Source organism: Heteronotia binoei, chromosome 10, assembly GCF_032191835.1.
Source record: "Heteronotia binoei isolate CCM8104 ecotype False Entrance Well chromosome 10, APGP_CSIRO_Hbin_v1, whole genome shotgun sequence".
Lineage (NCBI taxonomy): Eukaryota > Metazoa > Chordata > Lepidosauria > Squamata > Gekkonidae > Heteronotia > Heteronotia binoei.
This window is the reverse complement of record NC_083232.1, coordinates 47,769,223-47,791,294: the sequence shown is the minus strand read 5'-3', so window position 1 is coordinate 47,791,294 and position 22,072 is coordinate 47,769,223. Positions and strand designations below refer to the sequence as shown.

At 40.4% G+C, this 22,072-nt stretch overlaps 1 protein-coding gene across 2 annotated transcripts in view; it reads right to left on the bottom strand.

Annotated features, from left to right (window-relative positions):
- Window positions 1–7,908: 7,908 nt before the first annotated feature.
- Window positions 7,909–22,072, bottom strand: part of TMEM106B (transmembrane protein 106B) — a 29,317-nt gene continuing 15,153 nt past the window's right edge. For both annotated transcript variants that reach the window (XM_060248576.1, XM_060248577.1), the window contains exons 3-8: window positions 17,493–17,556; window positions 12,958–13,117; window positions 12,702–12,842; window positions 12,557–12,606; window positions 12,088–12,141; window positions 7,909–11,045 (exon numbers count right to left, since the gene is read on the bottom strand). In XM_060248576.1, the coding sequence (XP_060104559.1) occupies window positions 10,907–11,045; window positions 12,088–12,141; window positions 12,557–12,606; window positions 12,702–12,842; window positions 12,958–13,117; window positions 17,493–17,556 (608 nt within the window). In that variant the 3' untranslated portion in view covers window positions 7,909–10,906. The remainder of the gene's footprint in view (window positions 11,046–12,087; window positions 12,142–12,556; window positions 12,607–12,701; window positions 12,843–12,957; window positions 13,118–17,492; window positions 17,557–22,072) is intronic.

The following is a 22,072-nucleotide window of genomic DNA, read 5'->3' as shown; positions in this document are numbered from 1 at the left end:
AGAAAGAGATAGGTTCCTGACTACATCTCTAGCTGAGAAAGAGGGTAAGACTGAGTGTAGCATTTCTGAGAAGGGAAGGGGAATTGCCCTAAAAGTAGCAATCTGGAGACAGACAATGAATGGAGAGAAGGTGCTGACTTAGGGTTCCCAACCTCTGAGGGCAGGATTTCCTGATTTTGGGGCCTCCAACCCACTGGCACAGGATTGGCCAGCAGAGGAAGCCCTGCCCCCAAGGAGTTCTGACGATGTCCAATGTGCCTGGTGTGATTACATTGCTTCCAGGTGATGTCAGCATGCCCCACGCATGAGGGAAGTCCCGCCCCACCCCCATCAGGCAAGACCTGGCAACCCTATGCTGACCTCATTATCAGAAGAAGAAGAGGAGGAGGAGATTGGGTTTATACTCCACCCATCACTACCTGAAGGAGTCTCAGAGCAACTTACAATTGCCTTTCCCTTCCCCTCCCCACAACAGACACCCTGTGAGGTAGGTAGAGCTAAGAGCTCTAACAGAAACTGCTCTTAAGAGGAATAGCTCTGCAAGAACTTGTGACTGACTCAAGGTCACAACAGCAGGTGCATGTGAAGGAATGGGGAATCAAATCCAGTTCTCTCAGATATGAGTCTGCGCACTTAACCACCAAACTGGCTGTAATTGTCTTCTCGCTGCCCCCTGCAGGGTCTTCTTCTCTTGCCTTTTTCAACACATTGGTGTTCCATTGCTGTTGCCAGAAAGCTATTGATCCTCTGCCCCACAAGCAGAGTAAAGCAATGCTATTCTTCTGTGTGTTTCCTATGAGAAAGGGCACTCTTCCAGGGGAAAAGCATGGCCAGTGCATAGGGTTGCTTGGACTGCGTTGGAAAATACCTAGAAACTATTGGGGGATGGAGCTGGGAGAGGGTGAGGTTTGTGGAGGGGAGGGGCCTCAGCGTGGTACAATGCCATAGAATCCACCCTTCAAAGTGGCCATTTTCTGCCAACTGGAGATCAGTTGTAAAAGCAGGCGATCTCCAGGCTGGTGACCCTACTAATGCAGTATAGCAGTTACAGTTTTGGGACTAGGATCTGGGAGGCCCAGATTCAAATCCCTGCTTTGCTATCAAAGCTTGCTTTGTGACTAGACCAATCAGTATTCTGAAGTCTTACCTACCTGGCAGGATTGTAGCTAGGATAAATATAGAAGAGAGGAGAATAGCCTGTTTTGGTCCCCATTAAGGAGAAAGGCAAGTTATAAACGAAATAAATAATTGAAGATGCTCCCAAAATAATATTATCCTCTTCAGCTTCTTAGCTTGGTGCATCTCTGTCCTGCTCCAGCAGTGGTTTAGGAAAAGAAAGCAGACAATCGCAAACAGTTGGGGAGCATCATTCTAGAAAATTATTAGGAAATGATATTTTGCGGGGGGGGGGGGGGTTGTAGAAAAAGCCCAGCAGGAACTTTTACATATTAGGCCACACCCCTGATACCATCATTGTTTACAATAACTCATTTGCATACTAGGCCACACCCCCTGATGCCAAGTCATCCGGAAATGTGTTCCTGTGCAATCCTGCTCAAAAAAGCCCTGATATTTTGCCGACAATCATAAAGGACAACTAACTGGTCATCAATTCAGTCTACGATTACCGTTCTTCAGGCTAATAATGCAAGTTTGGTGAAACAGGCCCATCATCATCCCGGTTCTACTGAGAAAATGTGGCCTCTACTCAGCCAGCTCAGATCCCAAATTATGAGACCCTACTAGTGAAGAGTTCATCTGTTTCACATCATTCCATCATTTTCAAAAGAAATAATATCCTTGAACCAACACCAACCAGCAGGAAAAATAGAGATCTATGGGGGTTTTTTTCAGTCTTCCTGCCAACCAAAAATTCAAAAAAAAATAGAGAAGTAATAAATGTGCTTTTACCAGGTTTCTCAGTCAATTGAAAGCCAAACTGGGAGGTAGATGTAAAATCATATTTCAGTCATCCTCTATATTGCTTTGTATGTACACTTTTCCTAGATAATTCAGAATATTTTTAAATAACATATTAGAACTTAGCCAACTTTCCCTTGAGGCAAGGGCTTAGTTACAAACATTTTAAAACTGTTCATCAAGTCATACTTCAGTAGCAAGGGCTACCTGGCTTTGTGACTCTTTTAGGTAGTGTAGACTCTTATAGGTCCGTGTGGTTTAAGACTGTCTTGTTGCCTCTTGGTGTTAACTTGAAAACCTGGGTTTTCATGCAGTGTTTGCTTTGGTCATGTAAAATCAACCTGTCACCAAAATTCTGCCTTTAGAACATGCCACGCTTATTCATCCCAATTTTGTGGCATTCCACATCCAAAATCTCTTCCCTCCTACACCTATCTGTTGTCTTCCCAAAGCCTGTTGAGAGCCTTCATTCTGGCTGGAGTAAATGCTTATTCCTCGGCACTTATGAGAGGTAGGGTCACATGTTTACCTTATTCAGAACAAATCTGCCCGTCCCTTAGGTAAGATCAACAGGATAGCACATATCCTTCTGAAATGTCCTATGTATGCAAATTTCAAGAGGCAGTATATTTTACCATGTTTGCAAGTTCATTCAGATGTATATTCCTATGACTAGGTTACTTTACTTTCTGACAAGGATCCAAAAAGAACTTGATGGCTGTGATCACACACACTGAATAATGCACTTTCAATGCATTTTCTAACTGGATTTTGGCAGTTTACGCAGTAATTTTTTACTTGTTTTGTCTATTGAGTGATAAATGAACAACTATCCACTGCTCAAGGTCGATGTATCATAGAGCTTTTATTTGATGAAAGGAAAGGAAAGGTAAATTACGTATCAATTTATGTATATTCAAAGCCAGATTTCATTAAGTTTTGAACTGAATTGAGAAAAGATGGTCCTCTCATTTTTTTCAATCTTTGGAACTGATGCTGGTTCTCATTAATACACATCATTCTTTTTTATGGGAATGAGTTGTTTATCTTTATGTCCAATTACTTGAAATTCCATTAAAATTATCTTAATTATACCCTGTTATATTTCAGTGATTGCATATCATATGAAGAACACATTCAGGATTTCATTTTCAAGGACTTCAGTTTTATAAAATGATTTATATTGAATTGTTATATAAATTTTAATTAAATGATTAAACTGACAGTGCTGAGACATCAAGGACTATGTTGGCAAAAAAAAAGAGCCAGCGTATGGCAATTTTTTTACCTTTGGGGGAAGAACAGTTAAAAACAAAAGACCACATAAATCCATAACTGGAAAAAAAAAGGACACTTACTACCTTGAAGGAAAATATAAAGGCTTGGCATGTGTACATATGTTTACAACAGATGTTCATTCCATGCATGGAACAGCTTTCATTGCCTTTGCATTAATATCATAGCCAATTCATTGAACTAGGGATATGTCCTGAATTTGTGTATTACTGATTTGTTTTTCATGTTCCTTTTTGACAGTGGACAGAAAGTTTTAAAAATCTCTCAATATGGCTATATGATACATGGCATTTAGTGCTTACTCTTAATCGGAAGCTGATTTTAGCATGCTATTGCACATGAAAAAGACTCAAGTGTTTTTTCTCTATTAACCACATACCACAGTTAAAATCATCTTCCAAACTAAAGCCCTGATCTGATTTCCCCCATCTTTGAGCCAACTCCAATCATAACACACTGAGGCAATCATTCCATTATGCCTGTTTTATGTGGAACTTCCTTTTGTGTGTGTGCGTATTGTATTTTTGTTTAGACTGTTGTTTTCAGCTCCCCCCTCCCCATTGCACTGGCTTATGCACTTACAGCCTGCAAAGTCCACCAGTGAATTGTATTTTGTTTACCTGTCTGTCCTTTTGATTGGTTAGCTGCTTTCCCACATTAGATTGGCTGTGCTGTCTGTCTTTCTCTTCAGCTATGATCACGGCCAACTGCAGGGCTAAGGGAATATTGCCTTGGAAGGTTCTTCATTTACACTTCACCCTTACACTTTTCCTATTCTGTTCATCAATAAAGAATATTGCTGTTTATGCTCCATTATTACTGTACACTGATTTTGTTCAGAAACTGTGTGTGTTGAGGAAGAACACTGTACAACATACAGTCATCTCTTTTGGTGAGTGGAGATTAGGGCATAGTCTTGGCTAGCCCACCCACCTGGGGCTTGTTGGGCTGCCAGCTCTCTCATTGCTGTCTCAGCTTGCCTACCCACAAGGAGATCATCAAGCTGCTGGCTCTCTCACTGCTGCTTCAGCTCACCTGCTCACACTGCACACTGAATTTGAAAATGATACCCAGGTATGGTGCTCAAGTGTGCTCCAAGGAATGTTCCATGATGCAGCAAGACAATGATTGCCTGCTTGTTTTGGGCCTTCTGATTGGCAATGATGGTTCATTCAGCACATGCACTGTCTACCACCGGTGTGCAATAATGCTAACATGCACTTTTTCAAAGAGGAATCACTGCCCACCTTGGCCCAAAACAAAATGAGAGGTGAGCAGAACACTGCAAAGCAGCACGGTCATTTCATACTGGCAAAAACCTAAAATCAAGACTTTTGAGGAAAAAAAGATCAGGCAGAAAACAGGTTTCTAAAAGAGTGGGGGAAATGAAGAAAAGCTGGGGCATCAAGAGATAGCTAATGAGGCTGTGTGGAAATGGGGAGGGAAATGATAACAAGGGCAAATGAAAACAGAACATTAAAGCTGTTTCGAAGACAACTAAGAGTCACTGTAATTGGAAAATGCACATATAAACTCTGTAGCTTAAAGCAAAAATTCATATACCACAAATGCTTGTCTTGTGTCATTTTATTGATACTTATTACACAAAGAGCATGTTGCAGCCCAGGAAGCACCCACAAGATAATGACTCAGCCCTACTCTACCTGCCTGAGTAGATATAAATTACCTGCCTACCAACTTCTTCACAATTTGACCTAGAGAGAACTCATTTTCTGGGCTATACCTCTGAGGATGCCAGTCACAGTTGCTGGCAAAACGTCAGATCTCACAATGCCAAGACCATGGCCACATAGCCCAGAAAATCTACAACAACCAAAATTACTAGTCTTTGAGGTGCCACCAAACCCAATTTTTGTAACAAGGATAACTATCACCCGCATTCTTTCCTCCTAGAAAAGATCCCAGGGCCAAACTATCCTTGGAGCCACTCAGAAAGCAGCCATATCCCTCTTTGATCAAGGCACTAAAACAGATGTTTGAACTCTTTAGAGCTTCTCCAAGAAAAATCTCCCTACCACAATCTAAAACCTCCTAGACACTTTCCTGCTCACTGGGCCTAGCAGCAGTTGGCTGGAGAATATCATAAATTTGCCTCATGGCAGGGAGTTACCCCTCCCTGTCTCAGCACTGTGGCCCCAATCCAAATCTGCTCCCCTCCTGCTGCTGTTTGAGTTTAGTCAGCAATCCCCTTTTCAGGGATCCAAGAGAATACTGTCTGCCTCTTCTGGAACAGTTAGCTGAGAAAGAGACACAGTACTATAAATTTATAAAGATCTTTAGTCAGCACAGAATCCATAAAAGCACACTGAATAGCGCTTTATTTTTTCATGCTTTAAAATACTGCATACAGATCATTTGCCACAGACTATTACAGGAACAATTACATGTCTAAAATTACAAAAATAGTTATCACCTTTTAGTATTTCTATACATAAATTATATGCATTTTGAACACTTGTAGTGGTTAGTGACCAGAAGTCATTTTTAAAAAACACTCAACAGTAAGTAGGTCATTAAGTTACTCTTGTGTTTTATGTAGAAATTTTTAATATCCAATAAAATTGTAGGGCCTGCCCTACCTTTGTCAGCTAAAACATGGTTATACAGCAAATTATGTGGCATAGTCTACCTTACATTAGACCGAAAAGCCAAGCATAAATTTAGGAATATTAACATATACCTAGAATTCTAACCATGCCCACATTTCATCTTAAATTACAACTGATTGCTGTATGTCAGTGAATACCTTCTGCAAGTACAACTGCTATTGAAGCTCATTCAAAATCCCAAGTTAAGATGAATTTTACTAGTTGCAGTCTGATAAGGAAAAGGTACTTGGAGGAGTCTGATCTACCACATCCATGCTTAACCCTTTGTCCTCATGGTTCATTATATCTTGCAACCCAGATGAATCCAGAGAGTAGCGAATACTTCATTGAAAGAGGGGATAGTGTCAACTGCCTTGAAGAAAACAGTTAAGAAACCTTCAAAAAAAGCCACCAAATCATCCTTGGATTCAAGCAAATTGAGTAACTATCACCCACTACCAAATATACCCCTCCTCCTTTTTTAAAATAAGGTGCTCAAGCCAATGGTGGTTGTGGAATTCCCAGCTTTTTAATGAGATGGGTTATGTATACCCATGCAACTCCAGCTTCCAAAGGTTTTGGAGCTGCTTATGCCATGAGACACAGGGAATATGACTTTACTGGTTCTCCTGAACTTCTTAGCAGCTTCTGGCACCATCAACTATAGCATTCTTTTAGGCATTGGAAATGCCATGCACTGATAGTTCTGTTGCTATCTGGCTGACTGGTACTAAACAGTGATTCCACGGCAGGTCTTCAAGCCCTGCAACACTTGCATTAGGTAATCCTGCAGGGTTCAGTCTTGTTTCTCATACTATTTAACATCTACATGAGGTAACATGGAGAGGCTGTCAAGAGATCTGGAGTGAAAAGCAATTACATTAAGACATACAGCTGTATTTTTCTTCTTCTCCCAACTGAGGTACATGTCCTGAAAAAGTATCTGATGGCAGTAACAGGCTGGAGGAAGACCAGTAAACTGAAGCTTAATCTAGAAAATATTGAGGTATTGTTGGTTGATAATATATCGGGATTGAGAAGTCAGACTGTTCTAAATGGAGCTATAATATCCTAACACAGCCTGTCACATCTAAAGGGTGGTATTAAATCAGAACTACAACTGGAAGCCCACCAGGCCATGTCTGCAACTAGCAGAGCCTTTAAATCAACTTCCGCTCATCCACCAGTTGAGTTTCTTCTTTGACTGTGCAGCCAGTTATCCATTGGCTCTGATCATATTGCGATTAGATTACTACTATATGCTCCAATTGGGACTGTCTTTCAAAACAGTTTGGAATCTTCAGCTGGCACAGAACACAACAGCAACATGTTACTGGCATAAGCTACAAGGAACAAACCACTCTATACTGACTTTCTGTTCAGCTCTTGGTACAATTGTCTTGTCAGTAAATTGTCTGTGAACAGGATACTTTAAGGGCTGCCTGCTCCTGTACAAGCCTGCAATCAGCTGAGACCATCTAGAGGCTTTGCTGTGTACCTTCTCAGAACAAAGAACAGGGTTTTTAGGGGGAGGTATTTGTGAGTTTCCTGCATTGTGCAGGGGATTAGACTAGATGATCCTGGAGATCCCTTCCAACTCTATGATTCTAGGGTGACCCCTCTGATCCATCTGCTTGATGTTAGCTGTTAACTTTTCTACACCATATAAACCTTTACTGTGTTGATTGTTCTGTTGCCTCCTCTCCCCATGAATCTAACTGCAGCCTGTCCTTTCTTATGCCCCTTTGATGGTTTTAATATAGTAAAGGTCTGATTTTTGCCAATTTTATTGTTACTGATCTGTTGATGTGTTTCAGTTACTGCTTTAAAATATGCTTTGTTTTATTATTGATTTTTTTTTGTTTTTATGATTTTCTTTTTAACTGGAAGCTAAAAGTTATTTCAATAACTGCTAAGCTGAGAATACTGGGTTAAAATATTTAAGAAATAAACTAGCCCAGACTCAAGAAACAATGCAAGGCTTTCCTCCCGTTTGTGGCAGCAAAACTTGAAACCTACCCAGAGGTCACAAATCAGAAAAAAGGCATTGAAGACACACAGATAAGATGGCAATGAACCGTGCTTTGATTCTTTCTACACAGCATTTAATACGCTCTTTAGCTTTGTCCAACTCTTTTTACCTTAAAGACACTTTCTCAATTCAACAAAAAATGGCTTTCCCAATTAAACTAAAAGATTAGCCCATGCTTTACACAGCACATTGACATCTCAGAATATTGTAAGGGTTTTGCTTCACTGGCGGTTTATATAAACTGTATCAAAGCATGTCTGAAGTAAAAGTTCAGCAGCAACAGTTAGTTATAAATTAAAGTACAGCAATGTTAACACCACACGCTCATATATACTACAAGTGCAGTTAAACCTCTCAAAATGTATTGTTACAGAAAGCAAGAGTAGTCTTGGAATGTTAAATTTTATAGACTGTCTAAATGCTAGTCTTTAAGAGGTGTAAAATAATCATGATTGTATTTTAATTATACCCAAATGATCTCTTAAGTTAACATACTACCTAATTAACACTCTCTAAATTATTCATTTTCCATCAAAAAGCACATTTAGTGGTACTACAATGCAGTTCTCGGACTGCTGAATTTTATCCAGCCAACTTTCATTCAAAGTGCAAAATGCTTCTGTTACAGAATGAGAGCTGTAAGACAAGCTGGTAACAGAATTTGTTCAACAATGTAACATCAGATAATCAAAATAAAAGTGACCTAAATAGTTAATATTTACAAAACGAATTCCAGAACGTTTTCCATAGGCAGAACATAAAAGATGAATTGTGATACAGAATACAACTTCCAATTTTCTAGAAATCTATATATCATCCCATATGAACCAAAAAGTGGGGGGGGGGGGGCGGGGAGAGCAATTTCTATACAGATCATTTCTGGTCAAACAAACATGCTGTGAGTCTTACAAGGTTCTTTAAGGACTTGTCTTTTAAGATCAGCCACTGAAATAAAGTTGGCCGTAGAATGCACCCATTTAATATCATTACCATTTGCAGTCAAACTCTCACCTTTCTTGTTAAGTGGTTGGTCGTGTCAAACCCTTAGCTATTCATTCATGAACTTTGTTTTCTTTTAAAGTTTAACAGTGCTTATTTTTTTTCTCCATACTTATACTTTATGATTGCTTAACTTGGGGGAACATGGTCCAGAGTTTTAAAACTGTTCGTGATCACTTTATATTCTACTAGAACAGGGCTTTTATTTTAATGAATTGGAAAAAGCAGACACTCATACGGATGAAAATGCAGTGAACTGAAAAATACTGAAACTGTGCAATAACAAAACACTTTCTTACCAGGTGGATGCAACTTCAATCCATCCCTATACAAACATAACCTGAATGACCCAGAAGCTGTTACAGAATGGGTGGACCTGCTGCCTACCATTTCAGTAATAAGCAAAAGGGCTCACAAAATGGGTTAGGCAAACAAGTGTTGCTTAGCATATAAACATGGCCAGCCCAGGAAGTAACCACCCCTGCTGGTCTAACCACACAACAGTTTCCTTTCAACACTTCCTGGACTAGCATGGGAGGAAGTAAGTCAAACGGCCCTAGCACCACACCAGTGACCTCCCTATTCAGTTCAGTACTAAGATAATGCCAAGTGTAATTATACTGTAGCTCCAACCAACCTCATGTTATGTGAGCTTTTAAAGGACAATTTTGTCTTTGTTCTAGATCAATTCCCATACCTGAAAAGTGAAAAAAAGGTAAGTATAGTGGTGGTGGTGGGGGCATGCTAAATTTTGACTCCGAATTCCCTTAAAGCTGTCAAGAGTCTACAGTCAGGTATTACCCTGGTGGCAATTAAGGAATCTTAAAACAGAAACAAAATTTGAAGCATTATGGCAATCATATTAAATATATAAAATAATGTTTCACTTTTCACTACGGCAAAGATTTGTATATATTGGGCTTTTTCCCCCAACATAAAAATTTATACATTACAGGCAAACTCTATTTTGTTCTGTTGCCTCCTATCCTGCATTCATTATTCTGTAGATATATATAACACGGTATTTACATCTCCAGACTACTAACAGACTGCAGGCAGATCAGAAAGGTTTGTGGAAATAAGGCTGTGTCAAGTTTTCACCTGTAACAGAATCTGTAAGAAAATTCTGGTACAGCAAAAACTGGTGTATGGTTGTGAAAGCAATTATTAGCTTCTAATATCAGCATCTGGTTAGTACTCTTCATTTGCAAAATCAGATGCATGGTCATAAGGAAAACAGCCTTTCAAGCAACGCCACCTTGTTTTTAGGATTCCCTCCCCACTACATCTGGCACTCAATTCTAGGCATCAGTTAAAATGCTTTTTAGTATCCAAGCCATTTATGACCAGGGTTTCCCCCCATCTGTGTATGGCTGGTTTTATTTCTTTAATAATTGATTGCTTGGGTTTTGTTGCTACTGCATTAATTTTAAATTAACCACATTTAGATATATCCTATTTTTGTTTGCTGCCAAATGATTTTAAATCATAATAGTCCCTGTTTTTATCGTTTTATGTTTTGTTGGCTTGAATGGACTTTTATTGGTTGTTTTATTATTGTACACTGCCTCAAGAACCTTATAAGGTAGCATATAGATAATGCAAATAAAATAATACCTTAACACAGCTAAACATCAGAGGTATAGGCTTTCATCTGAATGAAATAATCATAACTAAAATAACCATTTTGTAATCAACTTGTTTTCAAAGATAATACTTGTTAGTGACCAAGTGTCTTTTATATAATTATGTGGCTGCACGCTGATGTTGCAAATCCATGTATGAAAATTACAGGTTCACTGATCTAAGATTCATTTTCTTCCTGCACTCTGACAGAATAATTACACATTAAAAGTGGAGGAAAGAGTTCTCATTTCTGATAATATACAATTTGCTCTTTTTCTTCTCATGTCTCAAAGCATTTAGAACAGCTAAACTATATACATACACCCATATACCCTATTAAGTTGTAGTACCAAATATGATCAAAGTTCAGTACTGATGAACCAACAGCCATCTTCTTCCTCCATGTAAGCCTTAACTGTTGTTTTTATTGGGGTGGCTGGAGGACATTTAGATATTCTGTCTGTCCCTGATGATAAGTCGTGTTTCCACCACAATCAACATACTGGTATCTCTCCTGAGATATTTGTTCAGAATGGCCAAAGTAAGAGGTTGTCACAGTCAATCTTTAGAAGAAAAAGAGACACATGGTTTGTAAGTAGATACAAGTACACAGTAAGCCAATTTTAAACTGTCAATACATAAAAATAGAAAGGGATCACCTTACTATCAAGTAAAACCAGAGTTTTAGAGATGACATATTACAAAGGAAAAAAGCACAAAAAAAAGAAAGCAAAATAATTTAACTGCTTATTAGAATAGAAAAGTTTGCTTCTCCTTTTCTGAAAAGTTCTAGGAGGACACAGCTCTGAGCCTTCTTCTGGGAGAGGGCAGGATAAATTAATAAACTAAGATGGTGAGCAGATGCATCTTTCCAATAATATTGAACTAGATGCTACACAAAAGGCATTCTCCCCATACTCTCTATGTTCCTCCATTTTTTCCAGCATGTTTAAAGTATGAGGGTTGAAAGGGGATTGCCATTTCTCTTCCTATGCTCAGGTCATTGGGGGGGGGGGATGTTACATCAATGCCTGACAAAGTATACCTTTGACAACAGTTCATTATTAGATTTATTTAAAACATTTTATGTTGCTTTCCCACTTGATTATGGTCCACAAGGTGGTGAACATTAAAAAAACCCCTAAAACATTTGAGCAATTAAAACATTTACAATAATAAAATAATTAAATTAAGAGCGCAAACACCAGAAGGAGGGCCAATAACTGTTACCAACAGGGGGTGGGGGAGGTATGCCAGATAAAATGAAAAAGCCTTTACCTGTTGGCAAAGACATTGATAGAATATATCAATGAATATATTTGGTACATCAAAATTGTTATTACAACCATCTTTAAACTCCAGGCATTAGCTAACATGTTTGATAAATATTCTTAAAGAATTTCATGGACTCAAGCGTGTTGCATTTTTTAGATTACTGATTCCCCCATGCTATGCAAACACTTGCTTAAATGTGAAGCTGTTTAACTCTTCCCACCGCATTCCAGTTTACACCACTACCAATAAACTAACATTAGAGAGAGTAAACAGGCAAGAGAGATCAGCAAGATGTTTTTAGGTTAAGTAAAAAATATATTCCATACTTACTGCATCATTACGACTATGTTATGCACTTTGATAGAGGGCAGGGTACAAAATTCACTGTAAGGGGGGGAAAACAATGCACATAAAGGAATGCTAGCAAACTAAAACGAACATGCACACTTTTTATTCCAGCCAAAGTACACATTGCTAGGGCTGCTAACTCTGGTCTGGGAAACTAAAATGAACATGCAACAGTCATTTTGCAGCTGGCTGTGCCCCCGTGACAGCCATTTTGTGGCTGCACCCACCATACTGTGTTAGGATTCCAAAGGTGCCCATAGATTCAGAAAAACTGTTTCATATGTTTCATCCTTGCCATAGACTCTGCATTCTAAAGCTGCCATATTCTCCAGAGGAACCAATCTCCGTGGTCTGGAGATCAGTTGTTATCCCAGGAGTATTCTAGATCCCACCTGGAGGTTGGCAATCCTACATACCCTATGCATTCAAAATGAGATTGACAATAACTTACAATATGTAGCTCATTTCATCTTGTATAATTGCAGGTACCATGTAATCAATCTGGAAGGGGAAAATTTAGAGTAAGAATCTGAAGCAAATGTTTTCTGTTCCAATAACTTAGTCACAGCTTCTGTTACAAACACAGTCACATTTACCTGTTTCATATCTAGTGGGCCAATGTGAGTAATGTTGTTCAGCCGTGCTTTCCCAATAACAGTCTTTGAAAGCTGTACCTGGGCTGTAATGTTTGCCACTTCAACAGCATAGTAATTGTTGTTCGTTATGTTCAATGTATTCTGTAGAAGAGATCATTTAGAATTCTAGATGAATAAAGTTGGCAACATATTTAAAAAGATGCACTAATTAAACAAACACAGAAGAAAACAAAAGTTAATTTAATAATGATCTTACCGTAATATTTAAATATATGACATGCCTCGGTGCTTCATAGCTGACATAAACCGACTTGACTCCAATGTATTCCACATCAATAGAGCGAGGAAATAAGAAAAATACTGCCAGCCCAGAAAGCAGTAAGCATACGATTACAGAAGCAGTCACGTAGAGCTTTCTGCAGAAAATGAGGGGGTAGGTGAAAGAAAAGTTAAGTATTGATAAAATGTTCTTTTTTTAAAAAAAAACTGTTGTGGCAGCCCTATACGTTTCCCTTGCATTCTAAGGGATTTTTAACAGCACTACTCAAAAGGAAATCCAACTGTGTTCACTGGGGCTTACTCCCAGGTAAGGGTACACAGGATTGCAGTCTAATTGCTTAACTTCCTGGAAATTTTTCATCCAGCCAGCTACCTCTTTCACTGCCCTCCCATTTTAGGAAAACCTACATTCTGAAAAGTGTGTGCACGCACAGGGTACACTTCACTCTCCCTTAACTCCTGCAAAGGGATTCAACTGAAGTGGCAAAGAAGCCTTCAAAAAAGCTACAATGCTACAAGCAAAACAGGAAGGATGCCCAGCCTACAGCATAGCTCTGGCTCTTTCTCCAGCATAACAAAGCACCTGTACGCATAGGTTTTTGTTCCAATAGTGCCAATAGCAAGATGGCCTCTAGCAATGCCCCCAAACTCCCATCAAACGGTGTTATTTCGGCAAAACATTTCATGTGCATGAGATTCATGGATCCACAAAAGTCAATTCAATTGCAATACATCATACAAAAAGTAGTACTTATTATTTATTAAAGAACTATTACTATTTTTATATAAAATTCAGAAATTTAAAGCGCAACAAAAGCTGTTTTCCACATTCATGGGGAATGGGAGTTCCTGGTTAATCAACTGTGCCATACACGCAAGCTTATTGCTCTGCTCCAACTCTTACACAAAGGAAACAGTAGCAGCCAACTCCCACTTCTTAGGAACACCATAGCAACAGCACCTACACCTGGCAGCACCCTTCCCACTGGGCTACAGAGCCATTCTATGCAGTAGCACTCAGGTGGCTCACAGCTGCCCTAGAGCCTTCTGGAAGACCTGGCTCTTTACAGCTCAGGGTAGGCCATGGGGGAAGGAGGTACCCAATACCAGAAGGCAGCACTGCGATTTTAGAAGCCCAGCAAATGGTTCTGGATGTCAAGCTGGCTGACTGGAGAGAAGCAAGAGGGAAACAACCACATCCAAAGACACAGGGGTACATAAGAACATAAGAGAAGCCATGTTGGATCAGGCCAACGGCCCATCAAGTCCAACACTCTGTGTCACACAGTGGCAAAAAATGTTATATACACACATACACTGTGGCTAATAGCCACTGATGGACCTCTGCTCCATATTTTTATCTAAACCCCTCTTGAAGGTGGCCATACTTGTGGCCGCCACCACCTCCTGTGGCAGTGAATTCCACATGTTAATCACCCTTTGGGTGAAGAAGTACTTCCTTTTATCCGTTTTAACCTGTCTGCTCAGCAATTTCATCGAATGCCCATGAGTTCTTGTATTGTGAGAAAGGGAGAAAAGTACTTCTTTCTCTACTTTCTCCATCCCATGCATTATCTTGTAAACCTCTATCATGTCACCCCGCAGTCGACGTTTCTCCAAGCTAAAGAGTCCCAAGCGTTTCAACCTTTCTTCATAGGGAAAGTGCTCCAGCCCTTTAATCATTCTAGTTGCCCTTCTCTGCACCTTCTCTAAAGCTATAATATCCTTTTTGAGGTGCGGCGACCAGAACTGCACACAGTACTCCAAATGAGACCGCACCATCGATTTATACAGGGGCATTATGATACTGGCTGATTTGTTTTCAATTCCCTTCCTAATAATTCCCAGCATGGCATTGGCCTTTTTTATTGCAAACGCACACTGTCTTGACACTTTCAGTGAGTTATCTATCATGACCCCAAGATCTCTCTCTTGATCAGTCTCTGCCAGTTCACACCCCATCAACTTGTATTTGTAGCTGGGATTCTTAGCCCCAATGTGCATTACTTTGCACTTGGCCACATTGAACCGCATCTGCCACGTTGACGCCCACTCACCCAGCCTCAACAGATCCCTTTGGAGTTCCTCACAATCCTCTCTGGTTCTCACCACCCTGAACAATTTAGTGTCATCCGCAAACTTGGCCACTTCACTGCTCACTCCCAACTCTAAATCATTTATGAACAAGTTAAAGAGCATGGGACCCAGTACCGAGCCCTGTGGCACCCCACTGCTTACCGTCCTCCACTGCGAAGACTGCCCATTTATACTCACTCTCTGCTTCCTATTACTCAGCCAGTTTTTGATCCACAAGAGGACCTGTCCTTTTACTCCATGATTCTCAAGCTTTCTAAGGAGCCTTTGATGAGGAACTTTATCAAAAGCTTTCTGGAAGTCAAGGTAAACAACATCTATCGGGTCTCCTTTGTCCACATGTTTGTTCACCCCCTCAAAGAAATGCAACAGGTTAGTGAGGCAAGATCTTCCCTTGCAGAACCCATGCTGAGTCTTCCTCAATAACCCGTGTTCATCAATGTGCCTACTCATTCTGTCCTTGATAATGGTTTCTACCAACTTTCCCGGTATTGAAGTCAGACTGACTGGCCTGTAATTTCCCGGATCTCCTCTGGAACCTTTTTTAAAGATGGGGGTGACATTTGCTACCTTCCAGTCCTCAGGAATGGAGGCAGATTTCAATGAAAGATTACAGATTTTTGTTAGAAGATCCACAAGTTCAACTTTGAGTTCCTTCAGAACTCTCGGATGTATGCCATCCGGACCCGGTGACTTATTAGTTTTTAATTTGTCTATCAGTTGTAGGACCTCCTCATTTGTCACCTCAATCTGACTCAGGTCTTTCAACACCCCTTCCAAAATTAGTGGTTCTGGGGCAGGCAAAAAGTTCTCATCTTCTACAGTGAAGACGGAGGCAAAAAATTCATTTAGCTTCTCAGCCATTTCCCTATCCTCCTTCAGTAATCCTTTTACCCCATGGTCATCCAAGGGCCCCACTGCCTCCCTGACTGGTTTCCTACTTCTAATATATTTGAAGAAAGTTTTATTGTTGGTCTTTATGTTTTTTGCAATATGCTCCTCATAGTCCCTTTTTGCCTGCCTGATCACAGTCTTGCATTTGATTTGCCACAGCCTGTGTTCCCTTTTACTAATCTCACTTGGACTGGTTTTCCACCGCTTAAAGGAGTCCTTCTTACCTTTTACAGCTTCCATTACTTTGTTTGTTAACCACGCAGGCCTTTTCTTATGCCTGTTTGTGCCTTTCCTAACTTGTGGTATGTATTTTATCTGAGCTTCTAGGATTATAGTTTTAAATAGCGTCCAAGCTTCCCCAAGGGTTTTGACTGTATGTACCTTTCTTTTCAGTTTCTTCCTCACATGCCTCCTCATCTCAGTGTATTTACCCCTTTTAAAGTTAAACGTGGTTGTGGTGGTCTTTTTGGACAACTCCCTATTTATACAAACGGTGAAATCAATAACATTATGGTCACTGCTCCCAAGCGGCGCAATCACTTTTACATCTCTCACCAAGTCTTGGGCATTACTTAGGACCAAATCCAGGATCGCCCCACCCCTGGTAGGTTCTGAGACCATCTGCTCCATAGCACAGTACGGTGGCTGAGGGGAAGAGCTTGCTCTCTGGGAGATGCTGATAAACTCAGCATTCTGAATTTTTAATTTATTCAAACATTTATTATTATTATTATTAAATTTTATTTGTATCCCGCCCTCCCCGCCTAGGCAGGCTCAGGGCGGCTAACACCTTTTCATGGTTCAAGGTAGCTTACAATAATTTTCTGTTTTAAAAGCAAAAATAACAAACAAAACAAACCAACTCTCCTCCTTAAAAAATATGCTTGCCAATTCAGGCTGTCACAAAAGCCCTGGCAAACAGGCAGGCCTTGCAGAACTTCATGAAAATCTCCAAGGAGCGGACCCCTCTCATCTCTTTAGGGAGCCCATTCCACAGAGCCAGAGCACGATGGAGCAGGTCAGAGCTCTGGTCAATGCCAAACAGACCACTCTAAGTGGTATGATAACCAGCAGATGAGTACCCAATGACTGTAGTATGAGCAAGGGACATAGGGAAGGAGATAATCTTTCATATATGTGGGTTCTGGGTTGTGAAAGGTTTTAAATATCATAACTAGAACCTTGAACTTGGAGACAGACTGGCAGCTGATGTAGCTGTTTCAAAACGGGCAACATATAATCCCTGCAGCTAGCCCCCAACGCTAGTCGGGCTGCCATGTTCTGGACCAGTCATAATGTCTGGGTTGTCTTTGAGGTCAGACCAACATAGAGCATTTTACAGTAATCCAACCATGAGGTTACGCCAGAATGGGGCAATGTGATTAGATCAGCTGAGTTAAGGTAACTAGAGAGCTGGCAAAATAATCAAGTACTGGATACATTTTTACTGTACTGTTTTGCTGCTAGATTTTATTAGACAAGAAGCTACTAATACCAGACATTCCTACTGTTAGCGTAACTTACGTTCTTCTTGGTCTCAGTCTTTGATCACTGTATGGAATCAAGGCAACCAGCTGGTTTTCTTGTCCTAAAAGATAAAAAGTTCAGAACCTGGAGATTTCTACATTAATTGCTACAATAAAAATACGTAAAACTCTAGGATCACAGAACTGAAAACATCAATATATCTAATTCCGAAATTAACCCTATAGCTCTAGAATGCAGATTAAAAAATCCACATACTATGGCCCTGAATAGATGTGGTCTGCAACTCTAGGAGCCCAATTTGCAGTAAAATTCAATTTAAAAGGGAGTTTACCTAAAAACCCAAACCAGGGAAGCATGTCTGTGCAAGTAAATGATAATGAAAGGAAACAGCTCTCGGGATGCTACAGCAGCTAATGGCAGAGGGGAAGCAAGCTGGATGGGCAGGTAAAGAGAGCAAGCAAAATGGTGGGGGAGGGAGAAGGTACATGGTTAGTGCTACTGCTACCTGGCAGAAGAGAAAAGGCAGTAGCCAGAACAAGCAGGAGGCAGTACAGCTTTCTCCTGTCTTTCAGAGCCACTGGCCCTGCCAAGGAGAGAAGGCTGACAAGCAGAAGTATCTGTGAAAGGGGAAGCAGTAACTCCCTACCCAAAGTTCTAGGTAGGTCCCCACTTGTAGAATTCTAATTGTAAAAGATGTATCCTAGATTAAATTTAAGAATCCTCTAATGCAACATATCTATCAAGAAGCAAGTTCTTGGAAATGCCATGCAATAACTGTTTTGGTCAGCACATCACACATTTTAGGTAAATACTGACTTTCTCAGGAAAATAGTCTATTGACAATCTCCCGGACAACACCATCCTAGCAACCATGAATGTTGAGGCTCTGTAGATCAACATTCCTCATGAGGATGGACTGCAAGCCATCAGGAATATAATCCCTTACAAAACCACAGCACACCTTGCCACTGAACTTTGCCACTTCATACTTACTCATAAATTACTTCAATTCTGGTGACAACCTATATGTACAGGTCAACCGCACAGCCATGGGCACACATACATGGCACCACAGTATGCCAACATATTCATGGCAGATTTGGAGCAGCACTTCCTCAGCTCCAATCCACTAAAACCGTTCCTGTACGTAAGGTTCTTGGTTGACATCTTCATCATTGGGACCCATTGGAAAGGAAGCCTTTGAGAGATTTCACCATCAACCCGAGCCTGGACCACTCCACACAACAGGTGCACTTTCTGGACACTACTGTACAACTACATGATGGACAGATAAACATCACCTTATACCAGAAACCCAATGGCCAATATTCATATCTACATGCCTCTAGCTACCACCCAAAATGTACCACTTAGTCCATTCTCTGCAGCCAAGCTTAATGTTACAATCATATCTGCTCCAATATTCTTGATTGGGACTCTCACTTAAGGGATTTACAACAAACACTTTTTGGATTACAGTACTCACCAAATGGGGTGAAGAAAGAAATTGACAGAACCAGACTAGTACCCAGAAACAGCCTACTCCAGGACAAACCAAAAAGAACCCACAACAAAACACCACTGGTTGTCCCCTACAGTTCCCAGCTCATCAGGAATCTACAGCCCATCCTAGAAAATGATGCCTCTCTCTCACAAGCCCTGGGTCGAAGACCTCTCCTTACTTACAGACAGCCCCCCCACCCCAACCTTAAACGACTCCTCAACTAACAACCATGGCCCATTTAACAGAGTCAGCAACACTGGAACCAGACCCTGCAACAGACCCAAATGCCAACTCTGCTCACATATCTACCCAGAAAATACACTTACAGGACCAAAGTCGTCAACTACACGATCTCGGGTTTTTACAGTTGCTCATCCTTCAATGTGATATATGCTCTCATGTGCCTACAATGCTCCTCTGCTCTCTACATAAGACAAACCAGCCAACCTCTATGCAAAAGAATGGGCACAAATCTGGCATCAAAAATGGCAATATCCAAAAACCAGAAGGAGAACACTTCAGTCTCCCAGGACATTCATCAAGGACTTAAAGTTCACCATAGTTCAACAGAAACATTTCAAAACCAAAACACATCAGGAAGCTGCTGAATTGGAATTCATATGTAAATTTGACTCAGTCAGACTTGGGACTGAAAATAGATTTTGGATTGTTATCTCATTACTAGAAGTAACTGCCTTTTCAGGTATTCTATTCAGATTCATCAATAAAAGATGTGTTTCTCAAACGTTTATGCTACAATAAAATTTGTTAGTCTTAAAAGGTGCTATTGGACTCTTTACTAATTTGCAGCAATAGACTAACACAGCAAACTCCTCTGGATCAATGTTTCATTGGCAATCCTCCTTCACTCTGACTTAAATCAGGACAGTGATTATCATCCTTTTAATTAGGGGTTCATGCTTTCTTTCCTTGAACTACAGTATTAAGAAATACAACCAGTACCATTACTCTTAAATGCAGCTTCATAAGCAAAGTGGCCCAGAGGGTTTCTTACCACAGTGCAGCAGTCCAAGTACAAAGGACTGTTACACTGTTCACTTTTTTGAGTGAAGAGGAAGCTCTAACAGCAAACATAATTGCAAATTCTGATTGACTACAGACTGGCTTGCAGTTTTCTCAGGCAAACCAGAGACAGAAAATAATACGCCAACCCAGATGAAAACCTACTGAAATTGGCTTTCTTAAGAACACCAAAATAAATGAACTTTTACCTGAAGACAACCAGTACAGAACCACCATAGTAAAACTTCTATACCTAAGCACCACTAGCAGACCTGATACTGCACCAGTGTTGGGATTGTTAGCAGAAAGGCAAGGGCACCAAGCAATAAAAGAGTAGATTGCACTAAAAAGGGTGGCTAGATCTCTAATAGAAGAGAGCCAGTTTGGTGTAGTGGTTAAGTGTGTGGACTCTTATCTGGGAGAACCGGGTTTGATTCCCCACTCCTCCGCTTGCAGCTGCTGGAATGGCCTTGGGTCAGCCATAGCTCTGGCAGAGATTGTCCTTGAAAGGGCAGCTGCTGTGAGAGCCCTCTCAGCCCCACCCACCTCACAGGGTGTCTGTTGTGTGGGGAGAAGATATGGGAGATTGTAAGCTGCTCTGAGTCTCTGATTCAGAGAGAAGGGCGGGGTATAAATCTGCAATTCTTCTTCTTCTAATAAGGACTTCAGATTTGAAACTAAAATTGCTATCCACAGTAATCCAAAGTTAGTTGGTTACATGGGCAGTGTTCCCTCTAAACTGAGTTAGTGACCTAGCTCACAGTTTCTTTAGCCTACAGCTCACACATTTTTGTCTTAAATCAGGAAAAATGGCCCCAGAGCAAACTAATTCATATAGTAGTTCACAAAGCAGAATTTTTGCTCACAAGACTCCACAGCTTAGAGAGAGCATTGTACATCGGTGCTGATGGGCAGGAAACAGCTTAGACTATAAATCAAAACAGTGGGTACTTGTTCCTGTATGAAGGTGGACCAATCTTCTGGGCCAGTAAAAAGCAAACTACAGTAAGTTTGTCTTCCACAGAGTCTGATTATATAGCACTTGCTAAAACATCCAGAGAACTGTTGTGGCTAGACCAGTTACTAAAGGAATTTGGAGTCGATGAGAAAATACCAATTCAACTTAAAGAAAACAACCATAGTTGCATTAAGATTTCTCAATAAGGAAAAATGGCTGCACACACGAAGGACATTATTTTAGTGTGTGACCTAATTGAGGGCATAATAAGAGATGGAATACTGTTCAACAGAAGAGATGGTGGCCAACATCTTGACCAAGCCTCTATCAAGAGACAGATTTGAAGATCTTCCATAAGTTGCAACTTCAAAACTCTTGCATGCGACATTAAGAAGCAGTGTTGGATATTATAAACAGGGGTTTTTTTGTAGCAGGAGCTCCTTTTCATATTAGGCTGCACAACCCTGATGTAGCCAATCCTCCAAGAGCTCACAGGGCTCTTACTACAGGGCCTACTGTAAGCTCCAGGACTGGCTACATCAGGGGTGTATGGCCTAATATGCAAAAGAGTTCCTGTTTTTTTTATAAAAACCTTGATTATAAGTCTGCACACAAGAAGTTCTGGAAGGGAAAGGGTTAAGAGAATTCTTTCACTTGGGTACACTTGGCCCCACACTCTTATCTGTTAGATGTTGAGCCTCTTTGGCCATTGCTTATTTTCTGTTTTTCATCTTATACAGGACCTCTCTTCTCTCTCTTACCAGGGCTTGGAGCTGCAGCAAGTTAACCTTTTGAGGTTAATCTGTTCACAATAAGTTAAATGTACCTACATGAATATGTTACATAAGATGCGTTTCCATTTTTGTAAGTAAAATTTTCTTTTTATTGTTACTGTTGGAGTCAATTTTTGTAACTGCTTGAATTTTGTAACTCTTTTGTAATTGAGCATTTTACCCTTAACTGGGAAACATGTAGGATCAAGGATACTGTGTCAACAAGCTTTTGTGATTCCAAGGCAAAATGATAATTTTTTTTTTTACATTTAACCCAATAGACTACTGATGGGGGGGAAGAGAAAATTGGAGGGGGGCTGGACTGGGAAGCACAGTGGAAACAGAAAAAAATGGGGTA